This window comes from Miniopterus schreibersii, assembly GCF_964146895.1.
Source record: "Miniopterus schreibersii genome assembly, chromosome: 16".
Taxonomy (NCBI): Eukaryota; Metazoa; Chordata; class Mammalia; order Chiroptera; family Miniopteridae; genus Miniopterus; species Miniopterus schreibersii.
In genome coordinates, this window is record NC_138116.1 from 21420843 (window position 1) to 21439811 (window position 18969).

The window sequence follows — 18969 nt, forward strand, 5'->3', positions numbered from 1 at the left end:
TGTTTATCCCAGGGATGATTCAAAAGCCCTGTTATCCATTCCCCAACCGGAAGGGGAAGGGGGATAGTTAGGGAAGAATTGGTCAAGGCACATTCCCTGAAACTGGAGCATACATTTTTCCATTTAGGAAGCGGCTGTTTGGTGCAAGGAGCTACTTGGTGCAATAGTATGAAAAGGGCAATATAAGCCCTGGCCAGGTAGCTCAGTTTGTTAGTGCATTGTCTTGATACACCAAGGTTGCCGGTTCAGTCCCCAGTCAGGGCACATACAAGAATCAACCAATGAATGCATAAATAAGTGGAACAACAAATTAATGTTTCTCTCTCTCCTTTCCTCTCTAAAATCAATCAATAAATTTTTTAAAGAATTTTTTATATACATAAATATAAAAAATATAGTCAAAATATATTCTCTGCCCTCTAGGACCTTACAACAGAGCTAGATTGTCTTGTGGGGTCTGAGCTGGTCTAAAACTCAGGACTTCTATTTATGGAAGAGATAAAAGTTCCAAGAGGGGAGGGGGTTTTGGTTTTGTCTTAGGAAGTTGGAACATGTGTCCTCCTGCAGAATCACTGGAGGATTCCTTTGTAAAATACGTGGACAGGATTTATGGTCCAATTTCCTTCCCCTGGGGGATTCTCAGGCTCCCCTTAGGTACACTATTATTCTGGTCCCTATCTCACTACAGTGTCTGTCTGGATGCATACAGCCCCAAAAAGGACTCCCTGAAGCCTCTGCCAATAAGGGCTCCTACCTTCTTTCCTAAGGCCTCACAATACCCGGCAGTCCGGAGCACAGCTTCCAGCAGGCTGCATTCTGCAGCTGTACTCGGCCACGGCGCCCCCCAATGCGCCAGCCCTGGGCCATACGTAGACCCCTAAACTTTATTAAACTGCAGCGATTGTACCCAAATGCACTCTGCCCCTATCCACACTCTCAGGCTGCAGAGATTTTTATGCCTTTTTTTCAGCACTAGCTAAAATCTGACAAGGAAAGCTGAATCCCACAGTTCGGTTTTATTTTAAGCCCAACAGCCTAGTTCCACATCCCTCTTTCGCAGCTTCTTTTCTTCCCCCGCGTGGGATGCACCGGGCAGCCGTTGAGGGTGAACCGCGCGTATCCCGCAGGCGACTCAGCGGAGACAAATAGAGTCTGGGCAGCAACCCGCCCGGCAACTCGTGATGTCATCACGCCCTGCGCTCCCCTAGGCCCCGCCTACTCCACGCTGGTTGAAGCGCTGAGTCTGCGGAAACCCAGACTGGAGCCTGTGGGGACCTCTCGTGGACATGCACAGAAATGCACGCCGGAGGAACCTACCATCAACCCCAATACGGCAAAGAACGCCCCGCAAACCCGTACAGGCTCCTCCCCTCTCCTTCCTCGAAGATCCTCCCCCATCCTGCACCTCGGCTGTTGATTCCTTTCGCCTTTCTGGACTCGGCCTTCGGCCCACTCGGCCTGGCGCTTCCCAGCAGGCCCAGCGGTGGGAAGGGGTTTGCTGCTGCTCCGTCATCGTGCGGCCCGTCGCTACACCGCGCTCGTGTGCAGGCCCGGCTCGGTTCCTGCTCTCTGTTGCGAGAATTCACGCGAGGCGCCGGCCTCGGTCCCCGGACTAGGCCGCGACCCCGTGTGCCATGAAGCAGGAGGGCTCGGCGCGGCGCCGCGGCGCGGATAAGGCGAAGCCGCCGCCGGGCGGAGGGGAACAGGAACCGCCGGCGCCCCCGGCCCCCCAGGATGTGGAGATGAAAGAGGAGGCGGCGGCGGGTGGCGGGTCAACCGGGGAGGCTGACGGGAAGACGGCGACGCCGGCCGAGCATTCGCAGCGAGAGCTGGACACCGTCACCTTGGAGGGTACGAGAGCCTGGGCCGGGGACGTGCCACGATCACGGGTGACAGCGCCCCGGGTGATCCAGCTTCTTCTTGGGACCCCAGCGTAGCCTCCACCGTCCCCGGTTCCTAGGGATCCCCCCCCCCCAATTTCCCGGCCCCACTACCCTGACGCTGCTAACCCCAGCCCCAGTTAGGCCAGGCTCGGACTCCCCTTGCCGCACACCTCCTCCCAACCCCCGGGATTGCATCTAGAACTAGTCTCTCCCTGTCGGTGACTCCCTCTTGGTCCTCCCCGCTGACCAACTCCCATTTACGTCCTGCCGGGCTGATTCTATCGCGCCCGATATTCACTGGTCCCCCTAGAAGCCGGTGTTTGTGTTTATGTGTGTAAAGGGGGTCAGGAAGGCGCAGAATACTGACCCCTGAGTTGTAAGTGTGTACAAAGGTTTCTGTTGTTTTAGCTGCCTTTAGCAAACTCCCCTGAAAGAGCCCTTTCTACCTAGTATCTTGCTTCCTTGTTTCTGTAATTAAGTTACCCAAACGGTCCCATCTTTTTTTTCCCTCCTTTCCCTTCAAGCCCTTATTCCTACTCTTGTTTCTAAAGGGTTTAAACACATTACACGCTTTCAACTTTTTAGGGATCATCTTTGTTTGAGTTCCTAACACTCTCCCTCAATCTAAACTATACCCCAATCCCCGCATTTCTTTTCTCCTAGATGCCTGTTCCCAGTTTCCTACCTTCCTCTTGTTCCTCCAGGTTCACATTTCACCTTTCCTACTTAGAGCATCCTGTCCTTGTTTGGAGTGGGTAGAGTAAGAGCTTCCCACTCTGAGCCTGTTGCTATTTGCCTAGTTCTGGATCAAGTGGGACTGGACTACTTCTTGGGTTTTCTCCCTGCTTACGTGCATGAGAAGCTAGCTCAAAAACATTGAGATAAGCCAAGGTATGCTTCTGGGTGCTGTTTTTGAGGATACGATAGGGCTGACTGCATCAGCTCCTACTGTAAATAGGTTGGGTAACAGGATCAGCATCTAATAAAGATCTTTTTACCCAAAATAATGATAGCCGGTGGCAAGGGTGCCGCTCAGTATTACCTACGGGGTGTGTACATGTCTCTTAGGAATACTTCATTTTCTTATTATAAAGTAATTCATGTTCATTGTAGAAATTTTGGAAAATGTGAGATGTCTAAAGTATAGCAGGGTGAAAAAATCAACCATGGTTAACATTTGTTCCTATGAATTTTTAAGCTGCTCTCCTGTAATTGAGATCGAGTTATGTGTCCAGTTTGGAACAGGCATAACTTAATACAGATGATCTGGTGTGTTTTTATTTGACATATCCACAAACATGGCATTCGATTTATTCCAGAAACATTTATTGAATACCTGATATAGTGGCTAAGAATGCAAGCTCTAGAATTAGTTTCATCTCTGTCACGAGAGTAATAGCATCTATTTCATTGGGTTGTTGTGAAGATGAGGATGCTTACAACTGTGCCTAGCACACGAGGAACACATAGTAAACCCTCCATAAATATTATAATTCTATCATTAATGTGACCCAGGCAGCCTGTGCTGAATATACAAAGGTAACGAAGAAACTACTAATTGGTTGCATTCCCTTATCGGACAGTTAAGTTGTTTCCAGTTTCTTATTCTTATAAATAGCTATGCAGCAATCATCTTTGTGCCCAAGTGTTTAATCTACCCCTATAATTTTTTTCTTCAGTATAGAATCTCTGTGTGCCTGAGTCGAAAGGGTAAATGTTTTTATTTGGATAGGTATTGTCCAGGAAAACTGTACTGTTTAAAGTATACCAGCAGAAATGTCCTGTTCACCTCATATTTATCTTAAATCATTTATACAAGGTCTTTGTAGAATAAGAATATGAATCTTTGGTCACATTTGTTGCAGGTATTTTTCCTTTGTTGATTTCATCACTCTTATGTATGCGTGATTTCTCCCATTGTTTACATTTAGAAAGTCTTTTCCTATTTAGAGATCTGATAAATATCCATGTGTTTGTTTTGTTTCTCATCATTTCTTTGCTTCCTGTTTCTGTCACCCTCTACCCTTTCCCCCACCCCAGCTTTGTTTATTTTATTTATTTTTTTTATTTTTTGGCTCTTGGTGATGTCTTAAAATTACTGTATGGCATCCATAAGTATTGCTTAACCCTGTTAGGGCAAAAGAGGTAACTGGCCACATCCTACCCTGTTGTAAGAGGCTCCCTAGAACTACTTGTCTGCGGTGGGGCGGGGGTAGGGGAGAATGGAAGGAGTTGGAAGTAACATTTTTTCCTCCTCTGGTCCTCCGCAGACATCAAGGAGCATGTGAGACAGCTGGAGAAGGCAGTTTCCGGCAAGGAGCCTCGCTACGTACTGAGGGCCCTGCGGATGCTGCCTTCCACGTCGCGCCGCCTCAACCACTATGTTCTATATAAGGCTGTGCATGGATTCTTCACCTCAAATAATGCCACTCGAGACTTCTTGCTATCCTTTCTGGAAGAGGTGAGTGGGTCAGGTGCATCCTGAAGGTCTGTCTTGTGACCTGCAGCCCATTTTAATGATCATTGCCCGTGGACAAGGGAACCATCCGTCTGCCCTGTAGTGTCATTCTTCTGAGTCGGGGAAAGGAACTGGGAATCAGGAACCTTCCAACCAAACTCATTTCCTACTACCCCCAACACAGACCCTCTCCTCCAATTGGATGACATCTCCACTGTCCTAGGAGAAGTTGCCACCACCTCTTTGCCTCTGAGGTTCACTATGGGGGACATATAAAACAGTGGTTAAGAGCACAGGGTTTGGAAGTAGAGTTGAATTTGGATCCGGACTCTACCACTTGGTACCTGTGGGACTTGAGCAAGTGACCTAACCTTCTGCGTTATTTTCTTCATTTGTTAAATGTGATGAACAGATTTTGGGGGCAATGGCAGGGGAGGAATATGTATAAAGCTCTTAGAATGAAGGTAGTTTGATAGAGTGGTGTCTGTGCCAGGAGAGACCTCTCCTTTTCCTTTTCTGCTGTAAAGTCCTCCTTATCATTCAGCACATGCCAGGTCCTGCCCCCTCAGACCTCATTGACCCTTCAGCCACCTCCATCCCCCTAAAATCCTATATACTTACAGTCTGTTCCGTAGCTGTGGAAGCTCAGGAAATTGCCTGATGAAGAGTTGGAATGATGAAGAGTTTATTGTCAGGGAAAGGGGAAAAGCCCCCTCCCCCAATGGGTTTTAACCTTTATACCCCTAAATTCACCCAACATGATCACTTTTTCAGCTGTTCACCTTATTCCAGTTCTGGTGATAGATCTGAAAATAAGTACTATGTATAAGTCCATTTCCCCCAAATTTCTTTTGTTCCCACGAAAAAGTTTTTTGTCCCATTATTCTTGATCTCATCTCTAAAATTGTATCACTATATTAAACCCTGTCTGATAGAATTTGTAGTAGTTCCAGGTGCAGTGGTTTAATCTCTCCCCTTAGATTCTAGGCTCTATGAGGGGTCCTACATCATCCTTTCTGTCCCCACTACATTCTGTAAAATTGTCCATTACACTCCTGTAACCCTCTTTTCTGTTGTATGGTATGGTATTGCCAACCTCCTTGACTCACTCTAGAAAGAGACTGTCTTCTTTAATTTTTTATTCTCAGCACCTAGAAAAATCTTGGCACATATTAGGCATTCAGTATTTGTTGAAATACATAGCGAATGCTTAATAAATTTGTGATCTGACTGAGCTTTTCCACGGTAACTCATGTCCTCTCCTAGCCCATGGACACAGAAGCTGATTTACAGTTCCGTCCCCGAACAGGAAAAGCTGCCTCGGCACCCCTCCTGCCTGAAGTGGAAGCCTATCTACAACTTCTTGTGGTCATCTTCCTGATGAACAGCAAGCGCTACAAAGAGGTATCTAGAACCAGTGAGACTGATTCACATGTCCCAAGCAGTGGGGGGTTTTTCAGGATAGATTGCCTGTGGTAAAAAAGTGGAGATAATCCCTGGGTTATTAGCCATCCCCTAGACCCTTTCCTCAGTGGGAATGCACCGAACCCCACAGCCAGGGAAGACCCCTCAACTCCTGCTCAGGCACCAAGGGAAAGGGCTCGCAATGGTCATTCTACATGCCTGGCTGCGGCACAATACCAAATAGTGGGTCTTTTGGGAAAAGTAGGAGATTTGGAGACAGAAAGACCTGGGTTCAAATCCTAGCTGTACCTTAGGTAAATTAACTTTTCCTAGTTGTATGTAAAGTGGGGGAAACGATACCCAATTTACAAGATTATTGTTGGTATTAAATAAAATAATGTGTTCAAAAGTAATTAGCACAAAGATCTGTATGTAGTAAAGTTTTCACAATATTTTAATAAATATAGCAGCTCTTTTTTTTTTTTAATTCTCACCCGAGGATATGTTTTACTGATTTTAGAAAGCGGGGAGGGAGAGAGAGAGAGAAACATTGCTCGGTTGCCTCCCGTACACACCGCAGCCAACTGGGGATTGAACCTGTGACCTAGGTATGTGCCCTGATCTGGAATCAAACCAGCAACCTTTCTGTGCACAGGACAGCACTCCACCAGCTGAGCCACACTGGCCAGGGCAAATAGCAGCTCTTATTATGGAACTGAACAACTCCATTTTGGATATTATATTACAGTTCACTACTTCCTCCACTTGGGGCCTGCTTATTTGTCAGTCATAGCCACTGTCGCAAGAGCACACTCAAGAAATGACAGGTCCCACTCCTGAATTCCCTGGGATTTTTTTCCTTTTCTTAAAACTGGTTGTTTCTTGGATACAATTCACTCCCTTTAAAGTATACAATTCTGTGGGTTTTGGTATATTCACAACAATGTGCAATTATCACTATCCAATTCCAGAGCAGTTTAATCACCCCAAAAAGAAACACTACACCTATTAGTAGTCACTCCCTATATTTCCCTCTCCCCAGCCCCTGGCAAGCACTAATCAGTCTCATGGATTTTCCTATTCTGAGCATTTTCATATAAATGCAATTGTATAAATGGCCTTTTGTGTCTGGCTTCTTTCACTTAGCATAATGTTTCCTAGGTTTATCCATGTTGTAGCATGTATCTCTACTCCATTTTTAAGGCTGAATGATGTTCCATTGTATGGATATAGCACATTTTGTTTATCTGTTCATCAGGTGGTGGACACTTGGGTTGTTTCCACTTTTTGGTTATTAATAATGCTGCTATGAACATTGTGTACAAGTATTTATCCAAACAGATGTTTCCAGTTCTCTTGGATATGTGCCTAGGAGGGAAATTGCTCAGTGGCTCTTACGATGGCTCTGTGTTTAACTTTTTGAAAAACTACCACTTAATTCTCTTTTGGTTGCCCCTCCAGGCACAGAAGATCTCTGACGATCTGATGCAGAAGATCAGCACTCAGAACCGCCGGGCCCTGGACCTTTTGGCTGCAAAGTGTTACTATTACCACGCCCGGGTCTATGAGTTCCTAGACAAGCTGGATGTGGTGCGCAGGTACAGGTTGCCAAGGGTCTCCCTCTCGGCCTTTTGGGTCGGAGATGTAGTCAGTCACTACCACAGCTGTGGACTTGCAGAGAGGGATAAGCTGGTAGATGTAAAGTGCCAGGCAGGAAATGGGGCAGTGGTTAGCATGCCCCCCCAGGTGAGGGGTTGAGAGAGAGATTGATATTAGATGAAGAAATGGAGGTGACCACAGGGCTGTTAAGAACTGTCCCACCCCCCAGTTTCTTCCCTTCACCCCACATCAAGGGAAGACTGATTGGTAGATCAAGAGTGGAATGACAGGCTGGAAAACATTTCCTCTACTTAAAACCTGTAGTGTCTCCCCGTTTCCCTTGAGGAAAAGCCAAAGTCCTCATGACCCAACATGTTCTGACACACTTTTCCTCAGAGTCTTTTTTTTCTTTTTAAAATATATTTCTATTGATTTTTCAGGGAGAGGAAAGGAGAGGGAGAAATAGAAACATCAGTGATGAGAGAGTCATTGATTGGCTGCCTCCTGCATGCCCCCTGCTGGGGATCAAGCCCACATCCCGGGCATGTCCCTCACTGGGAATTGAACCGTGACCTCCTGGTTCATAGGTCGATGTTGAACCACTGAGCCATGCCGGCCGGGCCTCTTCAGAGTCTTTACACTTACTGGTTCTAGTCTGCCAAGAAAGCTCCTCCCCCTACCTCTTTCAAGTCTTTGTTTAATTATCTTAAACAAAGAATTTCTGTCTCCCCCACTAGAATGCAGACTCCCTGAGAGCAGAGTTCTGTCCTTTTTGTGGACCTAGAATAGTTCATTAAATACTCTGAATAATCAGAAAAGCAGTTTGTATCACATTTTTAGGAATTGAGAGAGAATGGAGAGGTCAAAAGCAGTTTGAAGAGTTGTTATTTGAGACCTTTGACTTTTTTTTTTCCTTTCCCTCTTGAAGCTTCTTGCATGCTCGGCTCCGGACAGCCACCCTTCGGCACGACCCAGATGGGCAGGCCACCTTGCTGAACCTCCTGCTGCGGAACTACCTACACTACAGCTTGTACGACCAGGCTGAGAAGCTGGTGTCCAAGTCCGTGTTCCCTGAGCAGGCCAACAACAATGAGTGGGCAAGGTACCTCTACTACACAGGTGAGCAGAGGGCCCACCCCCCGAGTCAGAAGGTGCCTCAGGCTTACTTCACGCAAATGTTCTAAAAATGGGGTGCCCTTGGTGCACAGAGACACATTTGGCACTCTGGTTTGCGAGGAGGTTTGGATGGGGCCATTCTCTTGATCCACGCTTCCCTCCTCTACACCCAGGGCGGATCAAAGCCATCCAGTTGGAATACTCGGAGGCCCGGAGAACAATGACCAATGCCCTTCGCAAGGCCCCTCAGCACACAGCTGTCGGCTTCAAACAGACTGTGAGCAACAACTCTCCTCCCTCTGCCACTTACTCCTCTGATAACACTTTAGTTCTCCCTATGTAGGGGCCAGGGAAGGCCTCCTTCATCTTCACCGTCTAAAAGGTTGCATCAGGTGTCTGTGCACAGCATTGCTCAGGGCACATGAAGTAGATGCCACCTGCACCTCTGGCAGTTTATGTTCAGAGTGTCCCCAGTTCCCCAGCACTCCTTATGGTCATTCCAGGCATGGGCATAGGTTGTTGATAAATCTCAGACTCTTACCTGGTCCCTTCTGTGCCCATGTGGGAGCTGTGTTGTCTCCAGAAGGCTGGCTGATTCAGGTGGAGATAAACCTTGCTCCCCGCCCCTTGAACTGTCAGTCACCAAGGGTTGTTTGTGTTTTGTTTTATTTGAGTGCTGGCCTTGGTGTTAAGACACTGTAAGGAATAAAAAAGAGGGATAAGAAATTGTATTTGCCCTCAAAGAGATACATAAAGAACTTTGACTCAGAAGGCTTGAGGGCCTAATAGCCAGATTTGGCCCCAGCTTTCCCAACTACAGGTCTTTGTTCCCACCTTAACACAAAATCAACAATATCCACATCCTAGTGTCCTTGAAAGAGAAGAGATTAAAAGTACACAATGATTAGGTCAGTGTAGCAGGAGATGTGGTTTGTTTGTGCTCAGAAAGGAAAGTTTGGTTTTGGTCAAATAATTAAAGAGATCTTAAAGAAAAATGTTAAATTGTATTTGGTTTCTGAAAGATGGGAAGAATTTCACAGAAAGGAATGGCTTTTCAGAGACATGCAGTACATGTGCAGCATGTTAGATTGCTTACAATATTGGGCATACACTAAAGGTCTTTCTAAAAACAACTAAAAATACAAGTGATTAACACATAGGCTGTTTCCACATACTGGGGATAGGTGTCGAAGGGTAAAGCAGTGTTTTCAAACCAGATTTCATTATGGATGAACAAGGTTTCCAAGTTCTCTTTGGTGAAGCCAGGTGGCAGGAAGGAGCAGAGAGAGCTGGAGTGGGGTCTTTGGCCGGTGAACTGTTGGTGAGGAAGCAGGAAAGAGGTGGGACAGTTGCTTGAGACAGAAAGAAGCAGAGTTGGGGGAACTTCCCACCCAGAGAGACTTGAGCAAATAGGTGATGGGTGAAGGCCTTGGAAGAGACAGGAAGAAAGAGGGTGAAGAGCACAGGCAGAGAAGCCGGGTTTAAGTAACAATGGGGAGGGTGAGAACAGGTGAAGGGAGACGTCAGCTGTAAAGTGGAGTTCATAGACGAACACTCTGGAAGCTTATTCATCCATAGTAAAACCCACATACTCTCCTTGGGTGGTCTTACTGCTTTCATAGCTCAACTCTGACCTTCATGGTGCATCACCAGAGTCCGTTGCTGTCTTAGTCTGCTCAGGCTGCTCTAACCAGGAAACCAGCCTGGGGCCTGAACAGAAATGCATTTCATCACAGTTCTGGAGGCCAGAAGTCCAAAATCAGGGTGTCAGTATGGTTAGATTTCTCGGAGGGCCTTTCTTTTGCTTGTAGATGGTCATCTTCTAACATCTTCAGATGGTCTTCCCTCTGCATTTGCCTGTATTTTAATCTCTTTTTATAAGGACACCAATCATTGGGTTAGGGCCCCCTCATATGACCTCATTTTACCTTAATTACCTCTTCAGATTTGGGGGCTTACAGATCAGTCCATAATATTAATTCTGGCTCCTCTTATGAACATCAGACCTACAAATCCAACTCCCACCACATATCCTATACAGATACTCACTGACGCTTCACTCAGCTTGTCCAAAATAAACCCCTCTGGTTGCCCATTGACCAGTTTTCCTTCTGTTCTCCCGATCCATCGGTCAAGACAGGATCCGGAGTATCATCTCAGACTCCTCCCCACCCCATCTTCCCCATCACTAAGTCTTCTGTATTTGTCTCCTCTCTGATACTGTCAGTGCCCTTGTTTGAGCCATTGACATTTCTGGCCATCACTCTCCCCTCCACTAATCCAGCTTCCACACAACCGCCTGGCTAAGCAGAGCTCCGTGCCCGTCTTTGCCCTGCCCAGGAAGTTTGCATTGCTCCCCATTGCCTGCCCAGCAGAATATCCTGTCTCGTGAGGTAGGCAGCCAGGTATTACTGTTGTTATTATCGTGCCCATTTTAGGGATAAGAAAGCCAAGGACTCAGTTGCTCAGCATTTCCTAGCTAGTGAATAAAGACTAGCATTCTGTCTGTCAACTCAGAACTCAGCCTGGTATTCAAACAGCGCATCCCAAGACTGGCCCAGTCGTCTCTCCTGAGAGCCCCCGAACTCCCCCGAGGTGTGCCATCACACCTGCCTGCCTCTTTTCCAACCCATTCCCTTGACTGAGACATCCTCCCTCCTTTTTTTTGCTTCATCAGAATCTTACAGGCGTATATTAACTGCTACAATTTCCATGGGTTTCCCCGCACTCATAGGTTACTCCCAGGGACAGGGCAGCCTCATGGGCTATGTGGAGGGTGAAGAGTCCTTGCCCAGGTGTGCGCATGTCACCCACCACCCATTTTAACCCCTTACCTTCCTCGTGACACTTGCTATCACATGATTTAGCTGTCTGTGTTCCTGTCCCTCCTGCTTGATAGAAAGCTCCTTTCTTACTGGGCGTCATCGCCTCCACTGTGGTTTTCCTTGCACGGTGCTAAATCCATAATAGGCACTATTCAGAAATACCTCGTGGTTTTATGAAGGAGGAAGGGCCCGATTTTCCAGCCAGCTTTCTATGTCCATACATGGCTCATTCACTGAGGTTGTGCCAGGCCCCTTTCCTGTGCTTCTGCCTCTACCCAGACTCTAGTTCTACACGTTGTTCAACTCTTCTCTACAGTAACATCCACCTCCCTAACCAGCATCTTCAGTTGACTCAAATTCCACCCCCTGGGTCTGGACCCTATTTCCTCACTGTTTCTGAGCCATTGCACCTGCCCATCTGGCCTGGCCTATTCTTTAGAGCACTGCCACTTCAGAGCAGTGTGTGCTGACTGGCCAGGTGAAGTGACATGTGGGGCTAAGTGCAGTCAAAGGGTCAGATATTCCCAGTACCTGGCTCCACAGGTAGAGCTTTGATTCCCTGCCCAGCATAGGTTCAGGGACTTTTCCTCTCTCCATGAGCCTAATCACAGTGCCACTGTCCCCATTTCCCAGGATATCTGACTGAATTGAAGCCCCATTTCATTCTCTTCCACCTGGTGGGACTCCCTGCCCACTGTGTTCCTGTGTCACACTCTGCCAGGTGCACAAGCTTCTTATTGTGGTGGAGCTGTTGCTGGGGGAGATCCCGGACCGGCTGCAGTTCCGTCAGCCATCTCTCAAGCGCTCACTCATGCCCTACTTCCTTCTGACCCAAGGTAAGGCCAGTCCCCCTCCCAGTGCTTGCCAGACCCCCTGGCACTGTGGCCTCTGATGTATATGCCCATGTGCATCATTTGATCCAATCCTCTCCCCCTGAAGCTGTCAGGACAGGAAACCTAGCCAAGTTCAACCAGGTCCTGGATCAGTTTGGGGAGAAGTTTCAAGCAGATGGGACCTACACCCTAATCATCCGACTACGGCACAACGTCATTAAGACAGGTATGGTCCTGCCGGGCGTGGCTCAGCGGTTAAGCATCAACCTAGGATCCAGGAGACTGGGGTTCGATTCCCAGTCAGGGTACATGCCCGGGTTGCAGGCTAGGCAGCCGATCAATGACACTCTCATCATTGATGTTTCTATCTCTCTCCCCCTTCCTTTCCTCTCTCTGAAATCAGTAAATATGTGTTTAAAAAAAAAAAAAGTATGAATCAGAGTCTGAGGGGCTGCTGGAAGAGCAGGACCCAGATTGGGCTTCTCCAAGGGACAGGGACAACCCTGTGGGTGGGTCGTCATGGGCAGTGAAGGGTCTGTGCTCTGCCTACCCCACCACTCCTTTCTCTCCCAGGTGTGCGCATGATCAGCCTCTCCTACTCCCGGATCTCCCTGGCTGACATCGCCCAGAAGCTGCAGTTGGATAGTCCAGAAGATGCAGAGTTCATTGTTGCCAAGGTGGGGCTGGTTCAGGGACTGCAGTTGTCACCTTCCTGCCTTATTTCAGAGGATGGGAGTGGGAGGAATTTGGCCAAGGAGGGGAATAGATAAAGCAGTAGCACTGTCTTTTCAGGGCTACCAGTCTTGCAGTGAATCCAGGAAGCTACCAGAGAGTACGTGTGTTTGTGGGAGAATGTATGAGAGTGTAAGGAAGTCAGAGATGGAATAAGATGTTCTAGGACTTAGAGGATGGGCTCTTTGGTGACTTTTCCTCCCTTTGGGTGTCTGCAGGCCATCCGGGACGGCGTCATTGAGGCCAGCATCAACCATGAGAAGGGCTACGTGCAGTCCAAGGAGATGATTGATATCTATTCCACCCGAGAGCCCCAGCTCGCCTTCCACCAGCGCATCTCCTTCTGCCTCGACATCCACAACATGTCTGTCAAGGTGAGAAGTGCTTGGCTGCAGGCTCCGGCTGGGCAGCAACATGTCTGTCCACCCTACACACGTGGGTTCCTCAGAGAAGATTGGCATGATTTGGGGCCCAGTTCCCAAATCTGTAAAATCACTGTCAGGGCAGGGAGCCCCAGGGGGCAAAGAACTTTGCTTGTGGGACTGTAGCACCTTCTATTGCCTTTTTTTTTTTTTAATATATCTTTATTGATTTCAGAGAGAGGAAGGGAGAGAGAGAGATAGAAACATCAGTGATGAGAGAGTCATCAATCGGCTGCCTCCTGCACACCCCTGACTGGGGATCAAGCCCGCAACCCGGGCATGTGCCTCAGCTGGGAATCGAACTGCGATCTCCTAGATCCTAGGTCAGTGCTCAACTGCTGAGCCTGGCCAGGCTCTATTGCTTTTAAGGAGTCTAGTAGGCAAGGAGGACAGAGATTTGGAGTCTGAGGTTCTAGATTTGGTTCCAAATTGGAGTTATTTGCCTTCTCTGAGGCTCTGTCCATCTATGAAAGTGGTAGTGAGATATTACCTGCCCTGCCTGCTTCGCAGGATTGACCCGATTAAATAAAATCACTGTCTTAAGGCACTTAGTGAAGTCTGAGTTGTGTAAAAGGCAGGGCTGGTATCTAGTTCTACAAAGGCTACTGAGCACTTGTCCTGTGTCAGGCACCGAGTTGGGTGCAGGGACTGTTTGGCTTCCATATTTTTTCCTGGTCTCCTCCTTCCCTGTGGAAGCCAGGGATATCGCTGCCTTGCTTACAATTGGGTAAACGCCATGCTCCAAGACACACAAGGCCTTGTGATCTGTCCCCTGTGTCTCCAGCCTCACTCCCCACTGTTACCTCCCCTTCATTCCCTATCCCCCTTTCCTTCTTCCCACCCCCACCCCTGCTGCACCCCCACTGAACTCAGAATTCAGGCCAGACCACTTCACACCTTGAATCCTCTGCCCGGACTGCTTTTCCTCCATTCCCACGGCCCAGCCATTCCTCCTCGCTGCCGTTCCCCTGCCTGCCCAGTCCAGGGATCAGTCATTCATACCTCCAGAGGCTCCTAATTCTCTTTCCAGCATTTACCGCACAGTATTGCAATAATTCATTTCCATTCCTGGCTCCCCCACCACACTCAACTGGAGACTGAATAGCCTGTCTTACTCGTATCTTGGTGCCTGGTAGACAGAAGGAGCACAATAAATGTGTTAAGTTAATGGCTCCACTTCATCTTGTTCCTCTCTATTCTGCTTCAGGCCATGAGGTTTCCTCCCAAATCATACAACAAGGACTTGGAGTCCGCAGAGGTAAGCTGCCTTCTGCTGTGGGTATGACCGAAGATAGAACTTGCTACAGAAAGGGAAGAGGGAGGTTTCTGGAAGGTGGGGCAGCTGTGAAGCTTTGGCAGTTCCTGGCCTGGGGGGTGTCCGGCTGGGCAGAGCACTGAGTGGGAGCCCGACTCATCCTCGGCAGCACAGCTCTCACCCTGTCTCTCTCCCCAGGAACGGCGTGAGCGAGAGCAGCAAGATTTGGAGTTTGCCAAGGAGATGGCAGAAGATGATGATGACAGCTTCCCTTGAGCTGGGGGGCTGGGGAGGGGTGGGGTGAGTGGGGACTGGCTCTTTCTCTTTCCCCCTTTGGGGTCCCCTGCCCAGGGAACTGGCCCCTTTTCCCACGCACAGCTCACAGACTGCGTATTGTGGGGGTGGAGGTGGGGGATGTAGAGAGCCAGCCACCCCCACCTCACCCCAGGGCCCCTCCCCAGCCCGTGACTTAGCACACAGTGGGCCAGAGAGTGGGCAGGTAGCCTCCCAGGGCAGGGTCCTGGCTAGTGGTGTGGGCCGCAAGGTGGGAGGGAAAAGACCTGTGCTCTCCTCCAGGGAGTAGGGGGCTTGAATTGGGACATGGGTCGGATTGTATGTTTTTGAAGCTTCAATTATGATTTTTAAACAATAAAAAATTCTCCAAAGCTCTTTGTGCATCAGTTAATTACTGTAATTGGCTCTCACACCTGCAGTATTAGAGTCCGGGGTCTTATTCCTGGTCTTGGAGTACTCCGCAGGGGTAGTTAGGACCATGCAGCTGGAGATGAAGCAAAGGGCAGGGCGAAGAGACAGCTGGGGTCAGAAGGGCCTGAGTTTACTCTGCTTCAAATCTAACTGGCTCTCAAATATTGGGCACATCACTAAACCTCTCAGGCTCCTTTCCCACGTCTATCAGGATTCAATTCAGTGACCTGGCTCTAAAATTAGGAATCTAGACTTCGAGAGCATCAAAGAAAAGCAAGAGTGTGGCCCTCAGGTGAGGTCTGCAGAGGAGAGGAGGGTCTCCCTCTGGGCTACAGCCGGTTGAGAGCAGGGTTTTCTCATTTGGCCTTTATGGGATGGGGGATGGGCTCCTCACTGAGCACAGTTGAGGGGAGGCTAGAGGGGGCTTCCTGGGCTCCTAGCCCTTGGCCACTTTACCTGACCTCTAAAAGTGACTTTCTGAGTATCTGATAAGGGGACAGGTACAGCTGCCTGAGGCTCTTTCTTACATGCATTTCGTGTCTCATTGTAATTAAAATTATTCCTGATGATGCCCAACCTTATAATTGTTTATAAATCTTAAAGTCTGCACCAGGCCCAAAGTGCCTCAGACCCTTTCTTGCTTGGTAACGGATTGGAGAGGGTATCACCCTGTTACAGAGACTTGGAGTCATTTGTCATAATTTCCTGGTCCTTGCTCACCTTGACCATGTTCTGTACTCAACTGTCTGGGACTTTCTTGTAACTCATCCCCATCGGCTTGGCTTTCTTTTCCAGGAGAAGCATAGTGTCATTTTTATGCTTGGAGAGCTTGGTGTGTTCTCCATCTTCCAGTTTTGTTTTTTTAATAGGAAAACTACAGAGAAATACAAAGAACAACATAACCAATACCCATGTGCTTTCCATGCAAGTTTAATAAATGTTAACATTTTGTTATTGTGTCCTGTTTTTAATCCAAGAAAAAACACTGCAGATGAACTGGAAGGCCACCTGGTTCATTTCCTAGGCCCTTAGCTTCCTCCCCCAGAGGCAGCCATGATGAATTCAGTGTGTAGCCTTCCAGCTTATGTTTTTATACCTTTACTACAAAATATAGCATTGTTTTGAGTCTTTAAGTCTTTGTAAATGATGTATCACATGAAAGTAACTTGCTCTTTTCACTCAATCTTGGTTTTGAGGTCTAATCCAGGCATTGAGAATTCAGTGGGATAAACCAAACTCCTTTCCTCGTGGAGTTTCAGTCGGTGGGCTGCAGGGAGGCATATGTGGCGTGAATGGAACACAATTTGTTTAGCCATTCCCATCGGCGAGCATCTGTTTATTATTATAAGCCATGCTGCAGAGGACATCTCTGCCGGTCTCCTTGCACACATCACTGTGTACATAGTTTGCAAACTTTCTTAAAGGGCCAGATAATACATTTTTAGGCTTGTGAGCCATATGGCCTGTCACAATCACTCACTTCCGCCCTTCTTGAAAGTGGCTGTAAATAACATGTAAACACATCATCTATGAGCACTGGGGTTTGAATTTATATGATTGTACATGTTATGAAATATACTTTTGATTCCCCCCCAACCATTTAAAAATGGAAAACCCAGTCTTAACTCAGGGTGTACGTATCTTGGCCCACTGGCTAAATCTGCAACAAATGAGTTACCCCGGAGCCCGCATGAAGATGCTCCAAGCCCAGGGCCAGACTGAAACAGCAAGTGTGAGGGGAAGTTGCTGACCAGTTCTGGACATTGAGAAATGCCTGGGAAAGCCTTTGGAAAGCTGGAGGGTGGGTAACTGGGGGTCTCTGGAGCCAGACCCTTTCCCAGGAGATCCCTTTGGTCTAGCTCAGCCTGTGTGCGCCGTGGCCAGTAACAAGCTCTTGCTCTCTCTCCTCTGCCTGCTCTTTATTCTCTCCTGAGTTGGGCAGAAGTCTGGATTGAGCCATTGCCCAAGAACAGGCAGGGAATGTAATGGGAGCCACAGAGGCTTGGGAAGCAAATCCTGCCCGGCTCTGCCACTCACTGTGATCTTGGGCAAGGCCCTTCGTTTCTCTGAGGCCAGCCCTTGTCTATAAGGAGAAAAAGCACAGCTTGGTTGAGAAGATGAAATGACAGAAGGATAATGGAAGGTGCCTGACATATCATTAGCAGCCAACATTCAGATTTCCTCCCTACGGGATGGATGCTATGGCACTTCCCGGGAAGGCTCTTCCTCTGGAAGCAGCCCACTCCAGCATCTCAGACCATTAGAAAGCTCTAGCCACCCTCGCTGGTTTGGTTCAGTGGTTAGAGCATTGGCCTGTGGACTGAAGGGTCCCGGGTCTAATTCTGAACAAGGGCATGTGCCTCAGGTACAGGCTCGATCCCAGGCCCCGGCCAGGGCGCCATGCGGGAGGCAACCAATTGATGTGTCTCTCTCACATCGATGTTTCTTTCTCTGTCTCTCCCTGTCTCTCTCTCCCTCCCACTCTCTCTGAAAAGCAATGAAAAACTATCCTCAAGTGAGGATTAAAAAAAAGAAGAAAAGAAAGCTCTTTCTTTCTGGTGAGCTGAAAACACTGGCTGTGGCCCCCTCTCCCTGTCCCCCTCCTAGCTCTGAGACCACACACAAGCCCTTCTGTTCCTGTTTTCTTTAGTCATGATTGTGAAGCCTTTCACACTCTGGCCACCCTTGTTAGAATTCACATATTTTTCTGAACCAAATATTTGACACACTTGGACTGTAGGTGAAGATAAAAGTCTGGGTCTAGAGTTGGCCTGAGGAAGGCCAAACATTGGTTAAGGGAGTCGATGGTTAAGAGTTTAAGACTTTGGCCCAGCCGGGCATGGCTCAGAGGTTGAGCATCAACCTAGGATCCAGGAGGTCACGGTTCGATTCCCTGTCGGGGCACATGCAGGGTTATGGGCTGGATCCCCAGTGGGGGGCGTGCAGGAGGCAGCCGATCAATGACTCTCTCATCATTGATGTTTTTCTCTCTCTCTCCCTCTCCCTTCCTCTCTCTGAAATGAATAAAGATATATTAAAAAAAAAAAAGTTTAAGACTTTGACCCAGGGCAGACCTGGGTTCTGTGTTCTGCTCCTTAGCATGTTACTTAAGCTCTCTGAGGTCAGATTTGTCTCCTGTAAAAGGGAAAATGGTTCTAGTTCCCTCCTTATAGGCTTATTGAAAGGAATGCATTGATAATATATGGAGAGTGCTCTGCTCACCCACACAATGTCTAAGGCAGGTTGAGTTCTCCGGAGGTTTTAGGGGTCGTTTGTTGATGTGAATTTCCTGCCCTCCACAGTTGTTAAATCCAGCCCTCTGCTCCACAGAAGTGAGCCAAAGCTGCATTCAGGCAGCGCAAGGTGGCAAAATGCCTACTTGAAAGTGGAGTAGGGGGCCAATGTCCTCCGCCAAGGACAGGGGACCGGAGGCAGGATGTGCACAGAACACAGGTGAAGACCCTGCCAGCTATGACCACCAGGGGGCACCCCTGCCCCAGAAATGGCCTCATCCAAAGAGACACACCCACTCCTCAGGTGAAAATAGATGCCTCTGTTCCCAGGCATATCCCAGAGTAAACTGGAAAACTGACAGCCTCGGGTGCAGTTAGTGAGACTGCCCTGCGCAGGCCCCGCGGCCTGAGGAAAGCTCCCCAGCCAGAGGCAGAGACCTGGGGTATAACTCTCACTCTGCTCCCCGTGACCTTGGACGAGGCACTTCCCTCTCTGGCCCAGTT

General features: G+C 48.4%; 1 protein-coding gene across 1 annotated transcript; it reads left to right on the forward strand.

Annotated features, from left to right (window-relative positions):
• The first annotated feature begins 1376 nt into the window (after positions 1-1376).
• PSMD3 (proteasome 26S subunit, non-ATPase 3) lies at positions 1377-15194 on the forward strand. Its single transcript, XM_081162651.1, has 12 exons — positions 1377-1851; positions 4154-4344; positions 5608-5745; positions 7207-7343; positions 8273-8463; positions 8634-8737; positions 12007-12121; positions 12225-12344; positions 12692-12795; positions 13069-13224; positions 14480-14530; positions 14726-15194. The coding sequence occupies exons 1-12, from the start codon at positions 1635-1637 to the stop codon at positions 14801-14803; spliced, it is 1602 nt and encodes a 533-aa protein (XP_081018777.1). The 5' UTR covers positions 1377-1634; the 3' UTR covers positions 14804-15194.
• The last annotated feature ends 3775 nt before the right edge of the window (positions 15195-18969 follow it).

Coding starts and splice junctions, on each gene's coding strand:
- PSMD3 (XM_081162651.1), top strand. CDS start 1,635: ATGAAGCAGGAGGGCTCGGCGCGGCGCCGCGGCGCGGATAAGGCGAAG. Junction 8,464..8,633: donor AAGGTACCTCTACTACACAG/GTGAGCAGAGGG, acceptor CTCTACACCCAG/GGCGGATCAAAGCCATCCAG. Junction 13,225..14,479: donor TCCACAACATGTCTGTCAAG/GTGAGAAGTGCT, acceptor ATTCTGCTTCAG/GCCATGAGGTTTCCTCCCAA.